Source organism: Leptonychotes weddellii, chromosome 6 (genome assembly GCF_054177405.1).
Source record: "Leptonychotes weddellii isolate Sample4059 chromosome 6, ASM5417740v2, whole genome shotgun sequence".
Lineage (NCBI taxonomy): Eukaryota > Metazoa > Chordata > Mammalia > Carnivora > Phocidae > Leptonychotes > Leptonychotes weddellii.
The window spans coordinates 102114701-102141185 of record NC_138374.1 but is presented as its reverse complement, the minus strand read 5'-3'; the positions used below and the strand labels follow the sequence as shown (position 1 = coordinate 102141185).

At 41.0% G+C, this 26485-nt stretch overlaps 3 protein-coding genes across 9 annotated transcripts in view; 1 reads left to right on the top strand and 2 right to left on the bottom strand.

Moving 5' to 3' along the window:
* The window catches only part of LOC102728534 (torsin-1A-interacting protein 2), a 41852-nt gene extending 16936 nt beyond the window's left edge, over window positions 1-24916 (bottom strand). The window contains exons 1-2 of one of the 4 annotated variants that reach the window (XM_031031173.2): window positions 19679-19816; window positions 14645-14790 (exon numbers count right to left, since the gene is read on the bottom strand). The gene's annotated coding sequence lies outside the window, so the exon portion shown is untranslated. Of the gene's footprint in view, window positions 1-5717; window positions 5854-14644; window positions 14791-19678; window positions 19817-24782 lie in introns of those variants that run through there. The other 3 variants (XM_081824794.1, XM_031031174.2, XM_006736279.3) reach the window with 3 other exon arrangements.
* Window positions 3426-5720, bottom strand: LOC102728226 (torsin-1A-interacting protein 2). Its single transcript, XM_006736278.3, has one exon. The coding sequence runs from the start codon at window positions 5218-5220 to the stop codon at window positions 4825-4827; it is 396 nt and encodes a 131-aa protein (XP_006736341.1). The 5' UTR covers window positions 5221-5720; the 3' UTR covers window positions 3426-4824.
* The window catches only part of TOR1AIP1 (torsin 1A interacting protein 1), a 35303-nt gene continuing 33012 nt past the window's right edge, over window positions 24195-26485 (top strand). The window contains exon 1 of one of the 4 annotated variants that reach the window (XM_081824792.1): window positions 24195-24984. In XM_081824792.1, coding sequence (XP_081680918.1) covers window positions 24453-24984 — 532 coding nt within the window. In that variant the 5' untranslated portion in view covers window positions 24195-24452. The remainder of the gene's footprint in view (window positions 24985-26485) is intronic. The other 3 variants (XM_081824790.1, XM_081824793.1, XM_081824791.1) reach the window with 3 other exon arrangements.

Sequence of the window (26485 nt, the reverse complement as noted above, 5' to 3'; positions counted from 1 at the left end):
ACATCAACTTCCATTTGGTGCTTGCTTCTGCTGATGGAAGGACAGGAAGAGGATGAGGACAAGAATGGGTTCCAACTCTGTCAAGTATCTTAAAAAAAAAAAAACTGAGGCAAATGTAGCAAAACATTAATATATTTTAGATCTGGGTACCTGGTGAATGTTATTCTCTGGACTTTTCTATATGTTTGATGTAGTTAATACTTTTTTAAATGAGTAATAAAAGGTATCAGCCTCTGTGAGGGAAAGTAAGAATCAAAAGGCAAGGGCCTGTAATGCTAACTCTTTGAGCTCACAAGCAATGCATTTCTGTTACAGGGGCACACTCCAACCACAGCCTCCCATGCATTTTGTCACAACCAGCTGGGAAGAGACAGGACACGAAAAAGCTGTCCCTGAGAACAAAATCAGGGCTGGGAGAACAGCAGGACTTCACCCAACCTCTGCTCATCCTGAAAACCTCTGGTCTCACCATGGGGACCAGGTAGGAGGGAGGGAGGAGACGGAGACCCAGAGGAGACCTGGGGAAGAGAGAAGGGGCAGGTACCAGGAAGCACTGGAATCTGCAACACTAAGTGATCATTTTTTTTAAGGATTTTATTTATTTATTTATTTTAGAAAGAGGGAGAGCAAGAGTGAGCATGAGTGAGCATAAGCGGGGGAGGGAGAGAGAGAATCCCAACGTGGGGCTCGATCTCACGACTCTGAGATCGTGACCTGAGCCAAAACCAAGAGTCAGACGCTGAACCAACTGAGCCATCCACGCGCCCCTAAGTGGTGAATTTAAAAAAAAGAGAGAGAGAGGGAGGGAGGGAATCAGAAGTTTAGCAGCTAAGGACAAAAGAGAAGTCAATCCAAGATGGTAATTTAGATATAAATGCCATCATGACAAATGTATGGCAGTTAGAGCCCAGTAAGTACATATATCTTTTTTCTATTTTTAAACACTTTTATTTTTAGTGAATGGTGTCAATTTAGGCTCTAGGGATAAAAAGCAGGTATCCTGGCCCTCAAGCAATTTATAATTCTGCTGCAGAGACAACATACAAAACATACACAACAAAAATAATAGGTAACATTTATTGCCTTGTTTATGCCAAGCAGCATCCAAAGCACTGTATGTATTAACTCATTTAATCTTCACAATTGTCTTATGTCTGAACCATTAATATTCTTACTATTTTACAGACAAGGAAACTGACATACACAAGAGGTTAAGAACCTTACTCAAAAACACACTACCAGTAAAGGCAGAGTCGGGATTGGAACTCAATCTGACTGTGGGACCCAAGCTTTTAACCATGACACTAAAAAAAACAAAAACAAAAAACAAACAAAAAAACCACCTACAGTAAACATACTGCAAAGCGACCTATATGTAGTTTTCAATTGTGACTCTAGCACATATGACCTGGTTGAATCTACACATAACCTAACCTTCAACTTTTCTCAAACTGCTTATTTTAGTGTTGTGGAAAGTCTCAGGTGAGATAGTAAATCACACAGCAATTACACCTACCACCATTATGACTGTAAATGGGCCTAAAAAATGTGACAAGGAACTGCCTGAGGTCATGCATCCCTGTAGATTTCTTAATCTTTACACCTAAGACCATTTGACTCAACTCAACTACAGATTCAACCTCAGTACCAAGATTAATCTGGTCCTTCATTGGAAGGGACTTAAGTTTAAGTTTTCGATAATTCAGCATCAAGCTCTAACAACTGGCTTTAATCCCCTAAAACTAAAACTCTTATTCCTAGTTCTAACTTCTGCCTTGTTCTCCTGTACCTTCTCTAGTCCTAAAGACTTAGTATGTGCCATATGATTGGCATATGTTATCACATTCAAACCCCACACAGGATGAGGTAGGTTATTACTGCACTACCTTTGTGACAGATAAAGAAACTGGATAGAGAGAGGTTAAAATGCCCAAAGTCATCTAATAGTACCAGAATTTGAAGACAAACACAGGTCAGCTGGCTGCAAAGCCATTATTTTTCCTGTATACTAAGCAGTTTTCAAGCTGTGTTCTCAGGATTCCATGGAGAATCCAGGGCTGTCAGGGAAGACTGAAGAAACAGAAGGGGTATGGCTCATCTCACTCTTACAGATAAGTGTATCATGCTGATTGCCACATACTCTTTGGATTCCATGGAATTCTTTTATGCCTGCCTGCTTGCCTGGGCTTGTTTCTCCTCCTATCACTTAGAGATGAATCCTAACTCAGTCACCCCCAACCCAGGAGAGCCTCCTCTTTAGCAGATTACTTCCTTCCTAGGCTACCCCAGCATGTGTCTCTTAACCTTCTACTCCCAGGTCTGCCATAAAATAACTGGAAGTAGTTTTAATAATCATTTTAAAAATGGCCACCAATATATATAATAGTATCAACTCTGCCACAGTATAAAGATGATTAATATGGCTCACACAATCTAAAGTAGGGGATAACCCTCCAGATCATTTGTTGTGAGACTTAAATTTTAGGAATATATTTATACTTTATAATTCACTATTCATAATTATGAATTGGAGCATTCTAGAATATTTAAACCAAGTAAAATCATATTAAGAAGACTTAAGCTGAAGAGCTACAAAGTTCTCTAAATTTTCTTCTTTGCTCAATTTTATGAACTCTGCCACATGTTATTTCTGAGAGCTGACCATGTAACAGGTATGTGATAATATAACCATGTCTGAAGGCAAAGTATTCTTAATGTAATACTTAAGTTAATATTTTTGATTCCTTTCTCCTGCCCATATACTCACAAAGCTTATAATGACACCACACAGAACTACAACAGTCCTGATTTTTTTAATGAGAAAAATGTGACTGAGTTATAATCTGAAATATCCACAGTGACCTACCTGCAGTCTGACATGAAACCTCTTTATATGGCACTAGCAAAGTAAATAACTATCACTACCTTGCGGTATTATGACTACTCAGTTCCCATCCTTTGAAGCCAGGTAATTAAACACCATGGAGGTGCTGCTATTGTACTTCTCAAAGTATCCACAGAGCACCTGCGTTAAGAATCTCCTGCACCACTACTTAGAAATGCAGATTCCCGGGGCCTGTGAGCAACCTAAGGAATCAAAATTTCTCTAAGATCAAGAAATGCGCATGTTCCAACAAGCTCATCCAGGTACTGATTTGGAAATCAACAGTACAAATCCATTTACTTTTTCTTAACTATTTAAAGGAGAAACTGGTTAAAACAATCTTCGGTTAAAACATTTTGCTGATACTTAAAATTGCATGTATGTAGAGTGTTTGTCAGTATGTGTTTGAAAAAATTTAGGGACCAATAACAGTGATCAAAAGCAATATAGCTCTAAGTAAATTTTCACTTTGTAGAAAGAGCTTTAGGACAGTAAAGGGAGTTCTTAACCAAGGGTCAATGATAAACTAACTAGTCTTCACTCAATTTAGCAGTCCACAGTTTATTCAGCAATGTAACAGGAGAGAACTTCCATTGTGACAGACATAAGGCAGACACAGGGTAGATCTCTGGGGTACATCCTTTATACAGACGAACAAATAACTTTAGGTTTTACAACATGTGGCCACAAGGCATGATTTGTTGCACACCAACAGCTATTCACTCCTCCCTTCTCCCTTCCTAAAAGAGCCATGATTTTATTAGGGAGACAATGGGCCCTACCCAGGCACTGCTAACCCCCTTCCTCCTTGCTGGGCTTCCCAGGCTTGTGAACCAGTACCTTCTGAGATATAAGAAGAAATCTGGGAGGGACTTTTGAGAAAGACTTTTTTCCCAAATAAAAGACACAGACTTGAAAGGAAAAAGCTTTTGCTTCGTATTTCCAGCCTTTGATTGGGAATGAAATGTCTGGAACAGTAACAGCCACACTATACTCACTGAAGAAGCAACTATGAGGACAAAAAGCCACCACGATAAGGATCCCAGTGGGAAGAACAGAAAGAGCCTGGGACCTTAGGAACATTGTCCAGCTGCTACACAAGCACTGGATTATCTAGTATCTTAAGTGGAATTTAAAAATTGTGCAATGGCCTCTGAGATGTTTTCAGCAGATTTTTCTAAGTTTCTCCTATACTCTAGTTCCATGATTCTCATCAACAGGTGAAGGCCAGAATGTGGTCAATGTCCAGCAAGACACTGTTAGTTCTCAGAAAGATGCTTCCGCATAGTGTCTATGGAGTTAAGCTTGGTAACTCCTTTTGTCACCTATCTCATAGTATAAGTACTTTTCCATTTCCAGAGGAGGACATTCGAAGTTCAGTCACCATAAAAACAGGACAGCCTTTGCTATATAGAGTCAAGTAAAGATAGTGGCATTTCTGCATGTTTGTGTGTATCCTGTGTAGATATTACCACTGGTTAACGTGTAAGAGGTGGAATGGAGAACAATGCAGTTTCTTACTAAACTATCTAGCTGTTTTACTGGAATAATCTATAATCCAGCTACAAAGATGCTTTCCCACAAAAGTTATCACTAAAAGTATCATTATGGTACACAGAGTACAGGGCCTCTCCTCCAGGACTAGACTATCCTGTCATACATCCGTAATAAGGCTGTGGAGCTTCTTAGGATGGGTAAGCTAATTCCAAAACATAGGGCACGTAGATTAGACTGGTTCTAGATGAACAGTCTGACTGGAATTATGATTAAATTCATGCTGAACAAAGTATGTGTAGCCGATGGGAGCAGATCCAACAATTTAAGCAATTCCCCAAGGTAGTGACAGTCCAGATCAGATTTAGAAAGGATTCATTTTCCCAGTCTTCCTTGAGCTACTAGTACAAACTCTAGAGTCTCCCTAATTTTGACTGCTTAAGAAGTTACTTGTTTTGGCCAAGTTTTTTGTTCAAGGTTTTGTCTGTTCTGGTCAAGATTAACTGCAATGCAGGGTTAAAGCCAGCTACTCTAGAGTCATGTATCCTTTTTCTAACCAGTGGAGGACCCAGAAGAAACGGGTGGCAAGCTTTTTCAAAGGTCCATCTAGTAAGATTTTGGGGCGCCCACTCAAGTGGGAAAGACCAAGGAAGAACAAGGCTTCTATTAGCAGGATTATCAGGGTAACACTCAGGGCAATAATCCGCTCTGTTAATACGGTCTAAGAATACTTGGTAACACTCATTTTCAACAAGTTCAGTTTGGTACAACCAATGGCCTAGTTCTAAACTAGGGAACCACTGTTGTCCACAGTCCGGGCAATGTGAATTATCTGAGAACATCTGGGCTTAGAGAGATAACACAGAAAGCAATGTAACAGTAAAAGGCAACAATGACAAAGAGAGATACTCAAATAACCAGTCCTATTACAGGTCTGGTTTAGCAATTTCTCAGTCCAACCAACAATACTTGGCGACCAGAGTTAAATTTGGCTTGCACCTCCGTGCAATTCTTCAAGATGTCGTTGTCTATTTTTCACTCAATTGCAACTCAGTCTCTGAACTCAGGGACCAATCCAGTCTATAATGTTATCAGTCACTCACTAGCAGCACAGATCTCAGAATAGCTCCTTCAAATCCCAGCTTCTCAAGAAAAGATAGGGCTCTAGTCTAAATTGGTTATTTTTCTTGTGTGTTATCAGCTGGTGGTGTCATGCAGAGGCACGTGGCTTACTCTGCTTTGCTGGTAAGTTATTATGTCTGCTTGGTGAAACAAAGGAGCTGACAGGTCCAACTGGGTCTTTTGTGGGCGCTGGCACTCGCCGTTGTAATACACGTACCCACGTCTTAAGGCCTTGGCACTTTACAATGATGTAGGGGGTCAGGAAAACCTAGTAGAGTCCTCTTGAGCGTGGATCCAATGAAGTCTTTCTTGGGAGGACCTTAATCAAGACCCAGTCACAGAGAAGTAGTCGATGCTGAGTTGGTTGAAGCGTCTGGGAATGCTTCACACACCTGTAAATGATAAAACTTCAGACGACTCATATAGGCTTTGAGTTGCTCACAATATTAGAAACATGCACTTGGAAATCATTTGGGCCAGTCAAGGTGGATGAAAATTGTCTTGTGGGTCTCTTTATGACAATTTCATAGGGGATCACACCAATTTATCCATTGGGAGTTATTCTTATGCTTATTTTGGGCACTAGGAAGGGTTCTGGTTCACTTAAGATTCGTACTAGCTTGGGACGCCTGGATGGCTCAGTCAGTTAAGCCTCTGCCTTCAGCTCAGATCTTGATCCCAGGGTCCTGGGATCGAGCCCCACATCGGAAACCCTGCTCAGCGGAGAATCTGCTTCTCCCTCTCCCTGCTGATGTATGTGTGCACTCTCTCTCTGTCTCTCTCCCCCTCTCAAATAAATAAAATCTTTAAAAAAATTTTTGTACTAGCTTAATATTTTTAGGATTGTTTCTTTTTTCTAACTCCTTCTGCACTCTAGTAATAGTAAAGTCTGTATCATCATGTTTAATCTAGTAAAACTCTGAGATTTCTCGTGTATCTTTTCTGTGAAATGGGTACCATATATGGTATTCCTGTAATGTGTGGGATAACATTAACAATGGTGACAGCTTTTCTGTAACAGACTTTAATCCATCCAGGAAAAGGGATTACAAAATCATCAGGAAATCTTAATAGCTAACTCTAGGAAGTTGGGAGGAAATCCTTTTGAAGGTTGAAAAAGAAACCAAGAGGGGCATATCTCATTACCCACATCTATCTTTATAGGTTTATGCACATTACATATTTAAGAAAGCAAGTAAGGTATAGTCTTGAGCAATAGCTCTGAGCAATTCTTGGAAAATATTTAGAAATCAGCTGGAATTTGCAGATACTATCACTTTTATAATCCTTCACGACACTAAATATAACAAGTAAAAAAGGTGGGGTCCTAGGATGTATGAACAACTACATAGCCACCGAGGAAGTGCTACATATCAGAATACGACATATACCTTGCTTTTCTCCAGTGTTCTCTTTGTGAAATCTGAGGCTTGATCCTGTGAGAGCACGTAGAAACACTGGGGAAGGCGTGAGTGCTAGAACTGTATAAAGATTTGGCCTGAAAAGCAGAGGAGTCACAGCCTTAGTTATGGTCAGACAAAGCATTTTCCTTATAGACTGTCAACAGCAGCTGTGATTCTCAGATTTTAAAATGGCAAGTTTAAAAGGCAACCGAAGAGCCTCTGACAGTGCTGCCAACACAGGGCTCCTATTCTGATGAGAGCCCAGGATGAGGGGAGACAGGTCAGTGAAGGTACACTGAAGTATTTTTTGAGGTTAGATAACACTGTATGGGTGTGGGCTACCAGCTCAGCTCCTCAGGCGAAGTTAACAGAAGGTATGGCAGGGTTCCTGACTCAGTAACCTTTGTAGTGACAATACAGGGCATAACAGATTTCCCTGAGGGTCTACTGACAAGAGCCACCACAAAAGTTTCCGTTGTTGAATTAGGAAATCTTGCATGTTTAGTACATGGAACAGATAATGAATAAAACCCACACAACCATGGGGTTCAACATAAAAGTTAATAGTAAAGTTATACGGCTAAGTGTAACATTGAAGAGATAAAGAATTTGGGGTTTTTAGAGTGAAAAGGAGATATGCAATTGAAATCACAACAAGATACTATTTCACATCCACCAGACTGGCAAAAATTAACAAGTTTGACAACTGGGGTTGTATATACTCTAGGCAAAACCATCCCACCACCCCCAGGCAGTGTCAGAGCCCTAAAGCTCCAAATACTCAGAATAACTCCACCCTCCCCCAACCTTCATTTCTCCAACTTCAACAGTCAACAAAGCATTAGAGCTCCAAGTATTCCTGAATTAAGAGAACTTTAGTGTTCCTTATGTTTCAGACAAGACAGCCCCTCCCCTGGTCCTCTAAACCACCATGGGCAAGAATCAAAAGGGGACCCCAAAGCACTAAGTGCTCAGAATAAGATTACTTATCCACCAGCCTCCTCGCTCACTCCTTAGCCTTACCACTAATAAATGAGTAAAGAGGGCCTCCTGAAAATGCTCCCAGCATGATTCTCAAACTGCACTACCCCCCTGCCCTACTCATAGCTTCACTACCATTTTGGCTTGAAAGAATCAGGACCGACCAATCTCATCATACCTGTAGCTCTGTTTATGGTGACCACTAAACGAAGCCCAGGGCTTCCTGGTTGTACTTCATCGCCTTAATCTCTAATCCCCATATGGATCCAACAGCAGCCAAGATAACATCCCCTTCTTGCTTTACATTTTCCATTTTGATATATTAAATATTCTAGCTATTTGTTTCTATAAAAATATACACTCCTTGAGAACAAGGTTTTTTGTCTTTATTTACTGCTGTACATGCCCAATAAACAAAAGAACAAAAAAGTAATTTGAATCCTTATACCATAGAAGCATAAGTTAGTACAACCACTTTTGGAATTAATTTGGCATTACCTAGTAAAGCTGAAGATATGCGTTTCCTACAACTTGGTAATTCCACTTTTTAAGTATATACCCTAGAAAATTTGCACATTTGTGCTTAAACACATGAATGAAAATATTCATGGTAGTACTGCGTGCAATAACCAAACAGGAAAAATGGCCACGAACAGTAAAATGGATAAATAAATCGAGGTACAGGCATACCTCGTTTTATTGCACTTTCCTTTACTATGCTTCTCAGATACTGCATTTTTAAAAACTGAAGGCTTGTGGCAACCCTGCATCAAGCAAGTCTGTCGGCACCATTTTCCCAACAGCATTTGCTCGCTTTGTATCTCTGTGTTACATTTTGGAAATTCTCACAGTATTTCAAACTTTGCCATTATTAATTGTATTTGCCATGGTAATCTATGATCAGTGATCTTTGATGTCACGACTGTTACTGTTTTAGGGTGTCTGCGACCATGCCCATGTAAGACAGTGAACTTGATGAATGTTGTGTGTGTTCTGACTGCCCCACTGATTGGCTGTTCCTCCGTCTCTTGCCCTCTCCCCGGGCCTCCCTATTCGGAGACACAACAATATTGAAATTAGGCCAATTAATAACCCCATGATGGCCCCGAAATGTTCAAGTGAGAGGAAGGGCTGCACGCCTCTCACTTTAAATCAAAAGCTAAAAATGATTACGTATAGTGCGAAAGGCATGTCCAAAGCTGACAGGCTGAAAACAAGGCCTCTTACACCGAACAGCTAAGTTGTGAATGTGAAGGAAAAGTTCTTGAGGGAAATTAAAAGTGCTGCTCCAGTGAACACACAAATGATAAAAAGTGAAACAGCCTTACTGCTGATACGGAGAAAGTTTAAATGGTCTGGAATGAAGATCAAACCAGCCACAACATTCCCTTAAGCCTAAGCCTAATCCAGAGCAAAATCCTCACTCTCTTGAATTCTATGCAGTCTGAGAGACGTGAGGAAGCAGCAGAAGTCTGAAGCCAGCAGAGGTTGGTTCATGAGGTTAAAGAAAGAAGCTGTCTCCATAACATAACAGTGCAAGGTGAAGCAGCAAGTGCTGATGGAGAAGCTGCAAGTTATCCAGAAGATCTAGCTAACTTCCTTAATGAAGGTGGTTACACTAACAGCAGATTTGCAATGTAGATTAAAGCAGCCTTCTATTGGAAGAAGATGCCATCTGGGACTTTCAGAGCTAGAGAGGAGAAATCAATGCCTGGCTTCAAAGGACAGGCCGACTGTTGTTAGAGGTTGAAGTTGAAGCCATTGTACACTGACCATTCCAAAAATCCTAGGGTCCTTAAGAATGATGCTAAATCTACTCTGCCTGTGCTCTCTAAATGGAAAAACAAACCCTGAAGGACAGCACATCTGTTTACAACATGGTTTACTGAATATTTTAAGCCCACTGTTGAGACCTATTGCTCAAAAAGAGATTTCTTTCAGAATATTACTGCTCACTGACAATGCACCTGGTCACCCAAGGGCTCTGAGGAAGTACAATGAGATTAATGTTGCTTTTGTGTCTGCTAACACAATGCTCATTCTGCAGCCCACGAATCAAGGAGTAGTTTAGACTTTCAAGTCTTATTATTTCAGAAATATGGCTATGACCGCCATAGAGAATGATTCCTCTGATGGATCTGGGCTAAGTAAATTGAAAACTTTCTGGAAATGATTCACCATTTTAGATGCTATTAAGAACATTCCTGATTCACGGGGAAAGGCCGAAATCAACATTAACAGGATTCTGGAAGAAACTGATTCCAATCTTTATAGATGACCGAGGGGTTTCAAGACTTCAGTGGAGCAAGTAACTGCCGATGTGGTGGAAATCGCCAGAGAACTAGAATTAGGAGTCAAATCTGAAGATTTGAGTGAATTGCTGTAATCTCATAATAAAACCTAAATGATGTGGAATTGGTTCTTTTGGATGAGCAAAGAAAGTAGTTTGAGATGGAATTTATTCCTGGTGAAGACGCTGTGGAGACTGTTGAAATGACAACAAAAAATTAGAGTATTATATAACTTTGTTGATAAAGCAGTGGCAGGGTTTAAGAGGACTGACTCCCAATTTTAAATGAAGTTCTACTGTGGGTAAAATGCTATCAAACAGGATCACATGCTACAGAGAAATCCTTCATGAAAGGAAGGCTCAACTGATGCAGCAAACTTCACTGTTGTCTTATTTTAGGAAATTGCCACAGCCATCCCGGCCATCAGCAGCCATCAACATCGAGCTAAGACCCTCTACCAGCAAAAAGATTATGGCTCACTGAAAGCTCAAATAATGGTTAGCATTTTTTTTAGCAACGTTATTTTTTAATTAGGGTATATACATTTTTAAAAAACATAATGCTATTGCACGATTAATGCACTATAGTATAGTGTAAATATAGTTTTTATGCACTGGAAACCAAAAAATTGACTTGACTCCCTTTATTGAGATATTTGTTTTACTACAGTGGTGGGGAAAAAAACCGTCATTGTGGCTATACAATGGAATACTGCACATACAGATACAGATGAAACTCAAGAATATTAAGCTAAAAAAATAAAAAGTAGAACATCCCCTTCCACACACATACACTTATACAGTCTCCATTTATGTAGAGTTTTAATATATTATTTAGGAATATTCAATAAAACTATAAAGAAAAGAAGGATAAGCACAAGGATGATCATTACCTTTGATGGGAGAAGAAAGGGGATATGATTGGGGAGGGCATACAAACTATTTCAAAGATAATAATTTTGGGAGGTGGGCTGATGGGGTAACTGGGTGATGGGACATTTAGGAGGGCACACAATACAATGAGCACTGGGTGTTATATAAGACTGATGAGTCACTAAACTCTACCTCTGAAACTAATAATACACTAAATTAGTTCATTGAATTTAAATTTAAAAAATCTAAAAAAACAATTTTTTTTTAACTCAGTGGAGGTACAAGGTTCACTGTATCCTAAGTCCTAACAGCTTACAAAATCTCTATTCAATATGTTATAATTGTAAAAAAGAGTAGAGTGGAAATAGCAATGGGCTAGAAAAACAGGTTTAGCAAAACCAAAATTCCACATTGTGGCCAAGAGGAGCAGCAGTAGTTACTTTGCCCAGAGGATGACTAATATATGGAGGAAAAAAGAGACTACAGAAGATATAGATCGGTATGCCTGGGTGACTCAGTCGGGTAAGCGTCTGCCTTCGGCTCAGGTCATGATCCCAGGGTCCTGGGATGGAGCCCCGCATTGCGCTCCCTGCTCAGCGGGGAACCTGCTTCTCCTCTCCCTCTGTTACCCCCCTCCCCCGGTTGTGCTCCCTCCCTCTCTCTCTCAAATAAATAAAATCTTTTTTTTTTTTTTTTTTAAAAAGGAAGGATATAGATCTTCGTTTTTCTCATAAAATTGTAAGCAACTATCTCTTCATAGAAATCAAAGAAGTCTGGGGCGCCTGGGTGGTTCAGTCGGTTAAGCATCTGCCTTCGGCTCAGATCATGATCCCAGGGCCCTCGGATGGAGTCCCGCATCGGGCTCCCTGCTCCTCGGGGAGCCTGCTTCTCCCTCTGCCTCTGCCTGCTGTTCCCCCTGCTTGTGCATGCTCGCTCGCTCTAATAAATAAAATCTTAAAAAAATAAAAATAAAAGAAGCCTACCTAATGCTGGTATGGAAAAGAAAGTTTATCTAGGCATATTCCCAACAAGGCCTGCATCTGTGTGCAAGGATTTTATTTCACATGGTGCCTTTGTGCTAAATTAGAAAAAGGAACCCTTCCTCCAAGTAAGCTGTAGCCCAGAGAACCTCACGTGGCCAGGTATTCCACAGTAATCCTTTGTCTGTGAGATAATTATGCTTACTAACAATAACTAACACCAAGGACCACGACCCGTTCTAAGTACTTTACATGTATTAACTCATGTAATCCTTACAATAATCAATTTTATAGTTAAGGAAACAGAGAGGTTGAGCAACTTGCGAAGGTCACAGGTCACTGCAGAGAAATCAGTATCTGAATCCAGGCAGACTGGTTCCAGAGCCTGTACTCTTAGCTACTGAAGATACCGCCTTTTTGAAACAGCAACAGTTAAGCTTTAAAAAGCCCCTTCACAAGCTGTTTGCTACTCTTCAGTGGTGTGTAGATACTGAGGTGGGGGTGGAGAAAATCACCTACCACAATTTTCCACAACCACAGAAAAAGATCTAGGATAGGTTTAGGGAGTCCCGAACCCCCTGAAATTACATCGAGATTTTTTATGTACAGTTGTGCTTTTTTCTGGAAAGAGAATACTTTTAGACTCCCCCAAACCATTAGGTTGTTAATGGTTCCTAATCATTTTACTACCAAATGTAATTTTTATCCCAGCACACCCCTCCTCAGATCTCATTTTGGAAGGATGTTCTAAACAACCAGCATTCTTGTAATAATTTCATTTTCTCATTTTTATTAATCAGACGTCTGCCAATGTCAATCTGCCAATCAAAACTAAGAAAGAAAATTATTGTTACTAGCCCTGGTTTAGAAATTTTCAGTATTTTAAATTACAGATAAATATTCAAAATGCCTGTATCATGAAGTTGGAAAGATTTAGATATTCTGGATTTGTTTCTTTCCTCAAGTCGTTGTCAGCTTACGTTAAAAGCAGCTGATTTAAAGTAAATATATGATTACTGTTAGGCTTGTAGAAATGCTGAAAATACCTTGAGAACCACCATTTCTCTATTGATCATTAAACATAATTGTTTAGGGCGCCTGGGTGGCTCAGTCGTTGGGCGTCTGCCTTCGGCTCAGGTCATGATCCCAGGGTCCTGGGATCGAGTCCCACATCGGGCTCCCTGCTCGGCAGGAAGCCTGCTTCTCGCTCTCCCACTCCCCCTGCTTGTGTTCCTGCTCTCGCTCTCTCTCTCTCTGTCAAATAAATAAATAAAAAATCTTTAAAAAAAAAAACAAAACATAATTGTTTACATTACTGAGAAATCCAACCATTTAGTTGGTAGGACCATTGAGCCATTGCGTAGTTGGCTCAATGCCAAGTACTACGGCTACATAGAGAAAAATCTTACAGGACTTCCAGATGTCCAGGGAATCCAGATTGGAAGCGATGCTTTGGGTAAAGGCTAAAGGCCTTCAGATAGATACTAAAAGACTGCATGTAGAGTTCCTAGGAAATTCTGGAAGGCCCACAGAAGAAGCAAGGTTTTCAAACCTCTTAACCTGCCAACAGTGGGTAAAAACGAAAGTTTAAAGAGTTTCTCTACTGCACAAATGCTTTACAAAAGGAAAACATAACTCAGGTTTTTGTGTAAGAACTACAGTAAATTTAAGATTCTTCCTGAAACTTAGGACAAAATTTAGAAAATAGCACTTTAACTGCAAAATGAAAATGCAACTCTAATCCACTGAAATTTGTATCTACTAATAATGGCAGCTTAATACATATTAAATAATTATCTTCTCTAAATATCCTGATTCTACATTCTTTGCTATTTCCTGAATGGATGTTAGTAAGCAAGCTCAAATCTGCCTTTGACAGACAAAAATTCTCTTGTTCTTTTTATGATAGGATAATGTAAGTCTCAGACTGAGTCAGGATTGGGGTGACTTCTCCAGGCAAACATATCCCTTAGAATTCAGCCTCTGCTAACTCCTCATATAATATATAAAATCAGAAGACAGATGCACAGAAGAAGTATAAATGCTTTAAACTGTGAGTTCCCATTTTAATTATTTTCTTCCATGGAGTATTATATTCTAAGGTTAACCAATAATCAAAAATACCTATTTTTTGGGCGCCTGGGTGGCTCAGATGGTTAAGCGTCTGCCTTCGGCTCAGGTCATGATCCCAGGCTCCTAGGATCGAGTCCCGCATCGGGCTCCCTGCTCCTTGGGAGCCTGCTTCTCCCTCTGCCTCTCTCTCTCTCTCTCTGTCTCTCATGAATAAATAAATAAAATCTTTAAAAAAAAAACAAAAAACCTATTTTTTATGAGACAATTTCTCTGATATGTTTCATACACAAAGTCAAACGATTCAAGTTTCGTATTTTGTTAAATAGTTTGGAATTTATATGACAGGAAATTCAGGAGCATGGGGATAAACAGGAACCTTCTTTTTAAATTCACATAATCTAAAATAATTTTGTTAAAAATATATTATGAAAATAAATGCTCCTTAGAAAGTCTTCAGACTATTTTGTGAGGAACTATTTCTAATTCGGTAGTCTTGAAATCAGTTAGAGAAGACATATGGATAACAATCTTCAGCATGACTTACCACATATACTGTTCCCTCTTATGAAGAACACACGAGCCAAACAAAAAAAAAATGATCCTGAGTTAGGAAACAGCTGCTGAATGTTTCCCCTCTCACTCCAGGAACGGACAGACAAAACAGGTGTATGTGTGGACTGCTAGCATACCCTAAAAGGGAACAAGTGCTTTAGACATTTATTCATACACTTCAATTGACCTTGCTCTAATGGACCAAAAGTCATGGTTCAAAGTCTATCTACAGTTTCAATTTCAAACACCAGCAGTAAAACCTTTAAGGTTAATACACAGCTATTTGTAGCTGTATTTAAAACTAAGTTTCTAAGTCTTGCCCCCTCCTCTGCACCATATTTATTGTCATAATATGCCAGAATTGGGGTGCCTGGGTGGCTCAGTCATTAAGCGTCTGCCCTCGGCTCAGGTTATGATCCCAGGGTCCTGGGATCGAGCCCCGCATCGGGCTCCCTGCTCAGAGAAGTCTGCTTCTCCCTCTCCCATTCCCTCTGCTTGTATTCCTTCTCTCGCTATGTCTCTGTCAAATAAATAAATAAAATCTTGAAAAAGAAATATGCCAGTATTATTTTCTCTCATAAATAAAATCTTAAAAAAAAAAAACATTGGTACAAATCAGAGCTAAACTACAGACTTCAAATTTCACTAGTTTCTCCATTAATGCCCTTTTTCTGTTCCAGATCCAATCTGGGATCTCATATTGCATTTAACTGTTAATGTTAATTCTCCTCAATCTCTAAACTGTTGACAGTCTCTTAGTCTTTACAGTTTCTTTTGTCTTTTGTGAACTTACTTAGTCTTTGTGACCTTGACACTTCTGAAAAATAATCGTCACTTATTTTGTAGAATGATCCTCAATCTGGGTTTGTATAATGTTTTCTCATGATCAGAAAAATAACCAGATTGCATTTTTGGCAGGAATAACACCACAGAAATGATGCTGTATCCTAACTGCATCATATCACTGAGTTCATGATGTCCATGTCCTACTACAGGTGATGCTAACTTCAATCATTGGGTTAATATGGTATCTCCACTGCCAAGTTACTATTTTTCCTTTGCAGCTAACAATTATCTTAGGAGAGATATTTTCAAACCATGTAAATACCCTGATTTTCCTCAAACTTCCATCCACTAGCATTACAGTTGGATTTTGTCTGCAATAATTACTACAGTGCTGTTTGTCCGATGATTTTCTACTTCTTGCTTTTCATTCATTCACTGGACTTCTTCAGTAAGAGTTGTCCCTTCTTCCATTTGTTTATTAGACTATATCCATTCAACATGGATACTTACTTTGTTCCATGCCTTAAAATCCAATACTACCATTATTCATTTTGTTGCTCAAATTGTCCAACTTTGGCCATTAGAAGCTCCTTCAAGTTGGTTCCTGTGTCCTTTCAACAAGCCCCTAAACTTTTTTGAGCATTTCCTTAATTTCAAGCACTGCAAGATGTTCCAGGCTCCCTGCTTCAGCTCTGGAGTCAACTATGTTTCAAAAAATATCCTCGGTCCTTTTAGCAAAGGATAGTGCTTAAAAACCAGTTTCACTGTCAAACCAACAATCTAGAGAGCCACCACTAATATTTGTCTTCTTACTAAACTCATTAGCTGGAAATCATTAGCGTCATCTTGGAGCATATTAGAGATGCAAATTCTTGGGCCCGACCCCAGACCTCCTTTAACCAGAATCTTTTGAGAGGCTGGTGCAGGCTATGTTTTAAGAGATTTGTCAAATGATTCTAAGGCTTCACTATAAAGTTTGAGAAATACTGCTTTGAAGAAGTTTTCCTTCACTGAAGACCCTATGTTTAATAAAAAAAGAAAACTTTAATAACTCATCTTGTATATAAATCATACTTTCACTGACACAACTAATAAAACTATAGGTGAATGCCTCATCTGTTCAGTCAATACTTCCCTATTCTTCACTATTTTCCTATAAAAATTTTTTTTGAAGTGGTTACAGTAGTTACAGATACTGTTATACTTTTATACAAAGAAGTTGTAAGTTCAGCCTCCAGGATCAATTCCTGCCTACATATATGACCTAACAACCATACACTGAAGCTGCAAAGATAAATCCCTTGCAGCACTGTCCTCTAAAGTCAGACTGCCTGGGCCTGAGCAGTTGTTGGTGAACTCATCTCTATGCCTTTGTTTTCTTAACCACAAAAAGGAATAACACTACCTAGAGAAAGAGGCACTGTGAGGGTTAAAGGGATAACGTGCTACACTTGCCACTATGAGGGCACAAAAGAAGCCCTCAAAAACTATTATTATTTGAACTACTAAATAACAGTGCCACTAGTGGTTTTATTTTTTGGAATGGGGAGAGCAAGCGGAAACTGTGCTAAAGGAAAGTTCTGCTGGTTCTTCACTAGTAGATCAGAATAAAGGCAGACCCAGACAGCTCTATTTATATAATTAAAACAAAACTCTCAGAAATTAACAAACCAATCTTTTAAATTTTTGACTTTTTGCAAAAAGGTTATTACATTTACACTATGTATACTTACAGTCAAGGGCTAAATGAGTACATTTAAAAAAAAATTTGATCTGTTGAAATTATAGGCGAATTTTCTTTCTATTTTGATTATCAAAATCATGGACCAACTCCTTTAGTGTTAGTAAAGAGCAAAGTAGCACAATTAGTATTTTTTTTTAGGTTTTTTTGTTTTTGTTTTTAAGATTTTATTTATTTGACAGAGAGAGAGAGAGCGGAGAGCAGGAACACAAGCAAGGGGAGTGGGGAGGGAGAAGCAGGCCTCCCGTGGAGCAGAGAGCCCAATGTGGGGCTTGATCCCAGGACGCTGGGATCATGACCTGAGCCGAAGGCAGACGCTTAACGACTGAGCCACCCAGGCGCCCCTAGCCCAATTAGTATTACAGTTTCCATCTATTGAGTCCTTAAACTGTCCCATTTAATACTCCAAATAACCCTATGACTCTCCACTTTGCAGATGAGAAAAGGAGCTCAGAACAATACAGCAGACTGCCCAAGTCACACAGTGACAGAACAGGAATTCAAACTCAGCTCTGACTCCAAACTCTATACTCATGACGAATGTTGAGGCCATCATCTTTATTCACAAAAAGCTTGATTTGCTGTGCAAAACTTAAAGTATGGTCACTATGTGGACTTACGTCTTCTGGGACACAATAGTAGCCATAAGATGTAGAATACTAACAAAATTTTAACACAAATTCTTTTTTTTTTAAGATTTTATTTATTTATTTGACAGAGATGGGCTCCCTGCTCAGCAGGGAGTCTGCCTCTCTCTCTGACCCTCCCCCCTCTCATGCTCTCTATCTCATTCTCTCTCTCAAATAAATAAAATCTTTAAAAAAAAAAAAAGCATTATTTATTTGACAGAGAGAGAGACAGTGAGAAGAAAGAACACAAGCAGGGGGAGTGGGAGAGGGAGAAGCAGGCTTCCGTGGAGCAGGGAGCCAGATGTGGGGCTCAATCCCAGGACCCTGGGATCATGACCTGAGCCGAAGGCTGATTCTCAACTGAGACACCCAGGCGCCCCTTAACACAATTAAATTCCATATACAAAATGAGAAACAGAAAGCAGATAAGGCCTCTCTGAGCAAACTTCCCTTCAGGAAATTTAAGTGGCACTTCAGAAGAACGTGGATTTCCATGGTATACAGTTTAAAATAACTTCTTAGGCAAAAACAAATTACATACAAGACACAATACATTATTAAAATACCCCCAAATCGGGCGCCTGGGTGGCTCAGATGATTAAGCGCCTGCCTTCGGCTCAGGTCATGATCCCAGGGTCCTAGGATCGAGTCCCACATCGGGCTCCCTGCTCTTTGGGAGCCTGCTTCTCCCTCTGCCTCTCTCTCTCTGTCTCTCGTGAATAAATAAATAAAATCTTAAAAAAAAAAATACCCCCAAATCCTCAATATTATTAGCTAAATTTGTAAGTTACTCGGCTCTCAGGTGAGTATTTTCTCTATGCTGGTAAGGAAGATAAATGAAACAGAGCTTAAGTGAGTCACTCATCATTATGTGATGAACAAGCAGTAAAAGTGGTAATCAAGTTTTGGACTCTGCCTTCAACGTAATAAAAATTACTGAGGAGAGGATCTCACTTGAAGTTTCCATAGCAAATGTCAGTCTTCAAACCGTTGTAATCCACACAGGTACTTCCAAGAACATTCTTAGTTCTTCTACCATGAAGTTCCTTTTTTCATTAAATGATTTTCCACTGGCCATATACAGGCTAATCATGTGCTTTAAAAAATGAAACTGATAAATATGGATAGATTCCATGGCCCTAATTCTTTTCCCTGCTCCCCACCACAGTCCCAATTCATTAAAAAAAAAATAGAGACAAGGATTTCTCATACAGATCCAAAATAAAATGTTCTAAAACCTAGAGACAAGTAAAACTGAAACAAAAGCAGTATGTAGAATTAGATTAAGATAACTCCTGTATCTATGTAGAAGATCTAACAAGCACTACTGATAGAGTACTATACACTTTCTTGAAGGAAAAAGAGGTAAACTTTCACAACGGGTATGAAATGCAACTGAGAAGATATATATAATATGTAAACAAAGTAATAATTGTAGGGTCTTACCAAAACTTCAAACTTAGCCCTTTTTAGCACCATTAAGGCTAAAAAAGGTGGGGGGAGAGTACTATTTTATAAGGATAAAGATGACGAATAACGAGATCCTGTTAGGCACGCAAGTAAAGGAAGTAATCGCCACCTACACTGGCCGATTACCCGTTTGTATTTTGAGCCTTATAAGAATTCTGCTTCTCGTCTCAAAGTCCAAACCAAACATTTATTCCCACCTTAATCTGTTTAATGTTCATAGGATTTGATTTCTCTTCTTTTACTCCAAAACAAAAATATGCCCCCAAACTGTTCCGTTTAAGGTTTTTTGCGATAGAGAGGTGGGGGTGGGGAGGAATCATTTTGAAAAAATCTTTCCAAAGAAGATATCTGAGCAAATATTAGCACACGGAAAAGTTGTATATATATTTTATCTACTTACAAATTCTAGCAGGGTCTTAAACCGTCAACTGTCAACATCAGGGGAGCCCCTCGGATGTTCTTTCTGCTCCACGACGCCGGCTCTAGCCCTCCTCGGACGCGGCCGATCAGAATGTCGTCCCAGTCCCTGTCCACGTGATACGACCTCCGTGGGGAGGGGAGGAGCCCGCGGAATGCTGGGACTGGTAGTCGGCCCACCCCTCCTCCTTCCCAGTGCGCACCCCCCTCCCTCTACTCCCCACCCACCCGCCAGAGCCCGGGCGAGGGGCGTGGTGAGTACGCGCAGCAGAACCGCCCGGGGCCAGTTTCCCTGCAGACCCACAGGAAGGTACGCACCCCTGCAAGACAACCACCAACTCTAGCACTTACAAATTTACAGCTGGAACCCGTGGAACCAACTCGGTGAGGGGCACTACCCAGTAATAGCAAGCCCCAGTCAGATGTGACTTGGAACTCAGCCTCTACTTTTACTACGTGTGTGTCCCCAAACGAGTTGCTTAATCCAAACCTCAGTTTGCTCGCGTCAAATGGGAACAAGGCTCTTACATACCTCATAAGGTTATTGTGAGTAAACGTGTTGATTAATGAACGTAAGGGTATCTGCTAAATGACAGTAGTAAATGATGAATAAAAAATAGCTATTATTTTGATTAATTCTATAAATGTGAAGATTGAGAGAGGGCAAGGAATTTACCCTAGAACACATGATCGGTCATAGGCAATCAAGTCTAAAATTCCTGTTCCTGACCAACACCAACACAAAACAACACAGAAGAAATCCCTCTTAAAGCTCACTTTTCCTTTCCTCATTTTTTCCGTAACATTTCTGACCGATACACTATTTTACTTACTTTGATTTTTATCTGACTCCCATAGAATGTAAATTCCAAGGCAGGGACGGTTGTATTTTGGTCTATTCTTTCACTGCTATATCCTCAGCACCTAGAACAGGGTTTGTCTAGTACACAGCAGAAGCTCAAATATTTATTTTGTTTATGATTCTTCATGTAGTGGTGATTTTTGGTGCCTTCATCTTCTCATTTTTTCTGCAGAAATCACAGAATTTGGGAACACTCCTAGATGCTGCTTAGTAATTGACTGCAATTTCTAATTCAACAAAGAATAAGTGGAAGAATATTATATCCCATTCACTTTGTTGAATTTAACTCTTTTAAATTTCAGTATAACATTTCTAGCTAGACGTTTTCATTTGTATTAACAGTCTTTAAAATATTTTTCCTATCACTCGTGAGAATGGGGAATAAATGGAGTTAGCTACTATTTCTTTACTTTCTCTTAATATTTTAATTATCTTTAACTTATTAATAACAAGGTTGCCTTTCTACTAAGATATAAAGTTCTTTCCCTACCTGACCAGAAATGTATGCACAAAGAATTGATAGATGCTTTCTCAGTAAATAAATGCTTACCCTAAACAAACTCATGTACAAAAATTACATTATTTTAAAATAAAATGTTTCCTTTAGAATAGCTACTTTAGAAATCCATTGTTGTTGACACTGGATTTCTAGACCTAGGGATAACAGCTAGGTATATAAATTGATGCCAGTTATTTAATCTGAATTATAATTTTTTGTGTATATCTTTCCCCTAATAAATGGCAAATTCCCTAAGGGTAAAGAATACACATTAATTTAATCCATACATTTATCAAACATCTATGCTGTGGCAACACAGATGTTTGATAAATATATGAATTAAATTCCTTGTTATAATCATTTCTTCTCTTACCTGTCTTCTCTTGTGATCCGCTGAATTCCTCTATATATCTCAAATTCCCGAACTAACATCCAGAGCTCATGCCCCTTCTTGGTATTGGTGACCCAGCAAGTCCCTTATACTATTGGCTATGAATCTACTGCCTCTAATGTCACCTCTTTTGGGCCACCCTTGTAGTTTGGAAAACATCTACAGCAGAAAATCTGGTTTGACAAGAGTTTAGCTTTACCTCACAGTGACGAAAGTTATTTGTAAGGTTGCTAGGTGTGGGAGACAGGTATGGCAGAGCTAGGAATATGTATTCTTATTACCTAGACAAAAGAGGGAAAATCCTAAGCAAATATATGTGTTAAAGTTACCATGCGCCTCTGATTTTAAGATTCCTGATTTGTTTCTTTGGAAAGCCAAAGCCATTAGTCTCTTTCCTAAGCCTTTACAAGGGTTTTGTATAACACAGTACTGATTATTCAGTAATATGAAGATCATCTAATCTGATTGTTCAGTAATATATAGAACCTCTTGTCCTTTCTTTTTTTAATAAGTCCCCAAACCTAAGTTTAAAAGTCTGTGTCCAAGTTTCTACATAGAAACTGTACTGGTGGGGCACGTGGGTGGCTCAGTCGTTAAGCATCTGCCTTCCGCTCAGGTCATTATCCCAGGGTCCTGGGATCGAGCCCCGCATCAGGCTCCCTGCTCAGTGGGAAGCCTGCTTCTCCCTCTCCCGCTCCCCCTGCTTGTGTTCCCTCTCTCACTGTGTCTCTCTCAGTCAAAAAAATAAAAAATCTTAAAAAACAAAACAAAAACAAACCAAAACCAAAAAACTGTACTGGTAAATGTTTTAAAGAGGTACTTAAATATGCATTAATGTTCATAGTATGAACTTTGTATATTAATACTATAGTTTTATACCCTTTAAATAATTACATTATGAAACTTTTATTATGTTAATAATGAGCAATAGGCACCTTATAGAGAAATCATTATTTAAATAAAATCAAAGCCAGATATTACCAAGTATCAATCTTTTCAGCATTTTATCAGAGAAGAATTAAGTCCCACAAATTTTCCAAACACTGTATCATTTAACCCAAGCTGGCAAAGGAGAATACGCTTTTAATTTTCCCTTAAAGTGAAAGATTAAAAAAATAGTAGCATCTCCTTTGTCACTCTTCCTCCAGTTTCTTTGGCTATGTTGTATATTATAAACAAAACTAAGCTCCTGACAGGCTAAAATCTGGGTGACTCTAAAGCATGTAATTGTGTCTGCGGCCAAATTTATGAACTATTAGTGAAAACATAAGACACCTGAAGATTTCATTAAATTGAAATTTTTGCCCAGTTTAAGCAAATGAGTCGCAGAAAAACATTCTAAGATGATTTAAAATACCTGAAATAAACATCTTCAAAGTTTTCAGAATCATTCATTGTAGTTGGTTCCCCAAATTACAATTTCTTAAATCTACTCACTAAAATCAATTCTAGAAAGCCCTTCAAGAAGGCAAGTGTGGGGGCACCTGGGTGGCTCAGTTCTTAGTGTCTGCCTTGGGCTCAGATCATGATCCCAGACTGCTGGGATCAAGCCCCATATAGGGCTCCCTGGTCAGCGGGAAGCCTGCTTCTCCCTCTCCTACTCCCCCCGCTTGTGTTCCCTCTCTCGCTGTGTCTCTGTCAAAGAAATAAAATCTGGAAAAAAAAAAAAAAAAGACAAGTGTGTATATTTGAGGTAAATATTAATCTTTCTCCCAAATATTGACCACCTCCATGTCTAAATTTGGCTAAATAACTGCAGATTAGCCACATCTGTAGATATGGTATAGAGAGGTGAAACAAATAGCTTTTACCATGTTTTCTTTTTCTGTTTTTTAAAGATTTTTTTCTGTTTGTTTTTTAAAGATTTTTATTTATTTATTCATTCATGAGAGACCGGGGAGGGGGGGCGTGCAGAGGGAGAAGCAGGCTCCCCAAGGAGCAGGAAGCCCAATGCGGGACTCGATTCCAAGACCCTGAGATCATGACCTGAGCCGAAGGCAGATGCTTAACCATCTGAGCCACCCAGGCGCCCTACCATGTTTTCTTATTCGGTAAACTGAAGGCAGGGAACCCTAAGTAAAATTCAGTAGATCAAATCATACCCAAAATCAAAATCAAAATAATGGATCACAAGTTAAAATTACATTGCTCTTATTTAATCAAAGTATTTGCTTATTTCTCAAAGTCCGTAACACAGCACTAGTAAGGCTTCTGAACAGTGAGAGTTTTTATACGAAAGCCAGGAATAAGACTGTTTGCATAAATTCTGCAAATGTAAATCCATCCGAGTGCGTGTCTGTAGATACGATTTTGCACTCTCAACAGGTGACTTAAAAATTAAAACTGGCTGCCTTCATAAGGACCTTAAAACTAAAAATTTTTCCAAGAAAAGATGGCACTTGTAGAAGTATCTTTAAACCATCACTCCTACTAGAAACACTTAGAAAGGCATGGCTAAGCTAGCGTAGATCAAAAAGGTTCCAGGAAAACTGCGCAACAGCCTGGGGGCGAGGAAAGAAACTTCTCCAACCGACTTTCGCTCGGCCTTTCCAAGAGACTCGGAACCGGGGGCCAGGACCGGCGTCTCCTGCGTGCGGGCAACAGTTGCCACGAGCAGCTCGGTTTAGAAAAAGCAATCTGCCCAGCCAATTGTCCCTTCTCCGTCGTCCCCTCCCTCCCTCCTTCCCCCAAGGCCAAGGACAGCGACGTCGTCCTCCCTCTTCTCCTCCTCTTTGGTGCCTTCAGCCAGGAGGCGGGAGTGACCCGCAACAGCTGACCCGGCAGAGGCACTGCCTCTCCCACAGCCCTCAGGACACACCATGGGCCCAGAGGCGGGTTTGCAGCACAGCAGCGACGACGCAGGCGGCGGCCCCGGTGACTCTCAACTGCCGCCCTGACCGCCGCGACCACCGCCCAACACCCCGAAGAGCCGTCGCCAGCAACGGCAGGAGAATCTAAGGACCCCAAAACCACCTTCGCGATCGACTCAAGCTACGTCAACAACCATGGCGGGGGACGGGCGGCGGGCGGAGCCGGGGAGGGAAGGATGGAGGGAAGGATGGGGGATGTACGTCACACCCCGAGCTCCGCTACGGGAAGGAAAGGGCCGGCTCGCCCCTCAAAATGGCGGCGGCAGTGACGCGCCTGCGTACGGAACTCCTTCGCCGTCGCGCCACGGCCGGCGGGAAGTGAGGTTCTCAGAAGAGCCACCAGAAGTGTACGGCGACTTCAAGCCCCGAGTGGACAAAGAAAAGTCCCCGGCGAGAAGACGAGTCCCGCTAGAAGAGTTCCGGCCTGATTCTGCGAAAGAGGAAGTGAGGGAAAGCGCCTACTACCTTCGGTCTCGGCAGCGGAGGCAGCCGCGACTCCAGAGAGCCGAGGAGATGAACACACGAAGGACTACCCGCCTGCAGCAGCAGCAGCAGCAGCAGCAGTCACACCAGCCCCTGCTCCAGCCGTCTCCGGTTACGACCAGGAGAGGGTTACGGGACTCTCATTCCTCTGAAGGTGAGGCCGCCGGAGGTAACAGTCTCAGCGGTGAGCTGGGGAACGAGCGCAGCGCGCGGGCGCAAGCGGACTGTTGCGCGTGCCGGGCGGGCGTGCGTCCCCGCGCAGCTCATCCCCGCCTAGCTCATCCCCGCCCGGGCTCGGGTGGCTCCGCGGCGTGGATGGACTGGTGCCCCTACGCCGGGCCCGCCTCGACCCGAGGCGGGAGGGCTGGAAAGGCGGTCGGGCAGAGCGACCTGAGCGGGGAGCTCTGGGCATCGACCCAAGGGGCTCCGAATTGCCTCTTTCTGCAGGCCTTCACGGGGAGGGGGTGGCGAGTTGGGTGGGTGGCGGGACAGGGAAACACTTCAGGCTCGGTTTCACTTCGGTTTCCTCTGTCCTGCGGATGTTGCTACCAAAGCCACTTCCATTTCCTCTAACTCTCGGAGGCCAGAAGACCCCGGCTGAGAGTTATGGTTCCGATGTAACCTTCCAGTCCTTTTACATCGCCACCCAGGTCAGGGGAGAGGGAGGGGAAATTTGGTGAGTGGGCGTTTCGAGAGAGAGCTTCGTTGGTGAGTTGACTGGAGACCCCACCCAAATACTTACACTGAGGTGGGGTAAGGCAGTTATCCTGAGCTTGAGGATCCCTAATGCCTGATAAACTCGAGCTCTTTCTCAAGTATGGTGGTCTCTGTAAAACTTCGCCACGTTAGGGGCCCTCCATGTGATCTCATTGGTTAAGTAGCTCGACAAAACGAGATTCTTAATTAGTTTTCCACTAAATGGGCTGAGAGGATATTGGCAAAGCGAGTGTATAGTTTTAGGTAAGTCACAGGTGAAGCAACTCCCTTAAGCCATCCTCTCCCACCCTCCTCCTCCTCCCACATCTAACACTGAGTCACAGGTGAAGTTTCGTGTTAGCCCCATGTAAGGCACCTATGAGCTAAAAATCCGGGGGTTTTAATCACAATGGAATTACACAGTTAGTGGTAGCCCATTGATAGGTATGAAGAGGTGGATTTTCAGCTCAGAGCAGAGTAATAGGCAACGCTTGTACCTGCTGACACATGAAGTGCTGACACATTTGAAGATGCGTTGATTTTGAAAACTATGTTAAAGAGATGTAAGTTGCTGTTGGCTGTAGCTACTCAAGACAGTTTAGCCCACTTAGTTTTTTTTTTTAATTCTTATGTTAATCCCCATACATTACATCATTAGTTTTAGATGTAGTGTTCCATGATTCACTGTTTGTGCATAACACCCAGTGCTCCATGCAGAATGTGCCCTCCTCAGTACCCATCACCAGGCCAACCCATCCTCCCACCCCCGTCCCCTCTAGAACCCTCAGTTTGTTTTTCAGAGTCCATCGTCTCTCATGGTTCGTCTACCCCTCTGATTTCCCCCCCTTCATTCTTCCTCTCCTGCTACCTTCTTCTTCTTCTTCTTTTTTTTTCTTAACATATATTGCATTATTTGTTTCAGAGGTACAGATCTGAGATTCAATAGTCTTGCACAATTCACAGTGCTTACCAGAGCACATACCCTCCCC

Coding starts and splice junctions, on each gene's coding strand:
- LOC102728226 (XM_006736278.3), bottom strand. CDS start 5,220: ATGTTCTCAGATAATTCACATTGCCCGGACTGTGGACAACAGTGGTTC.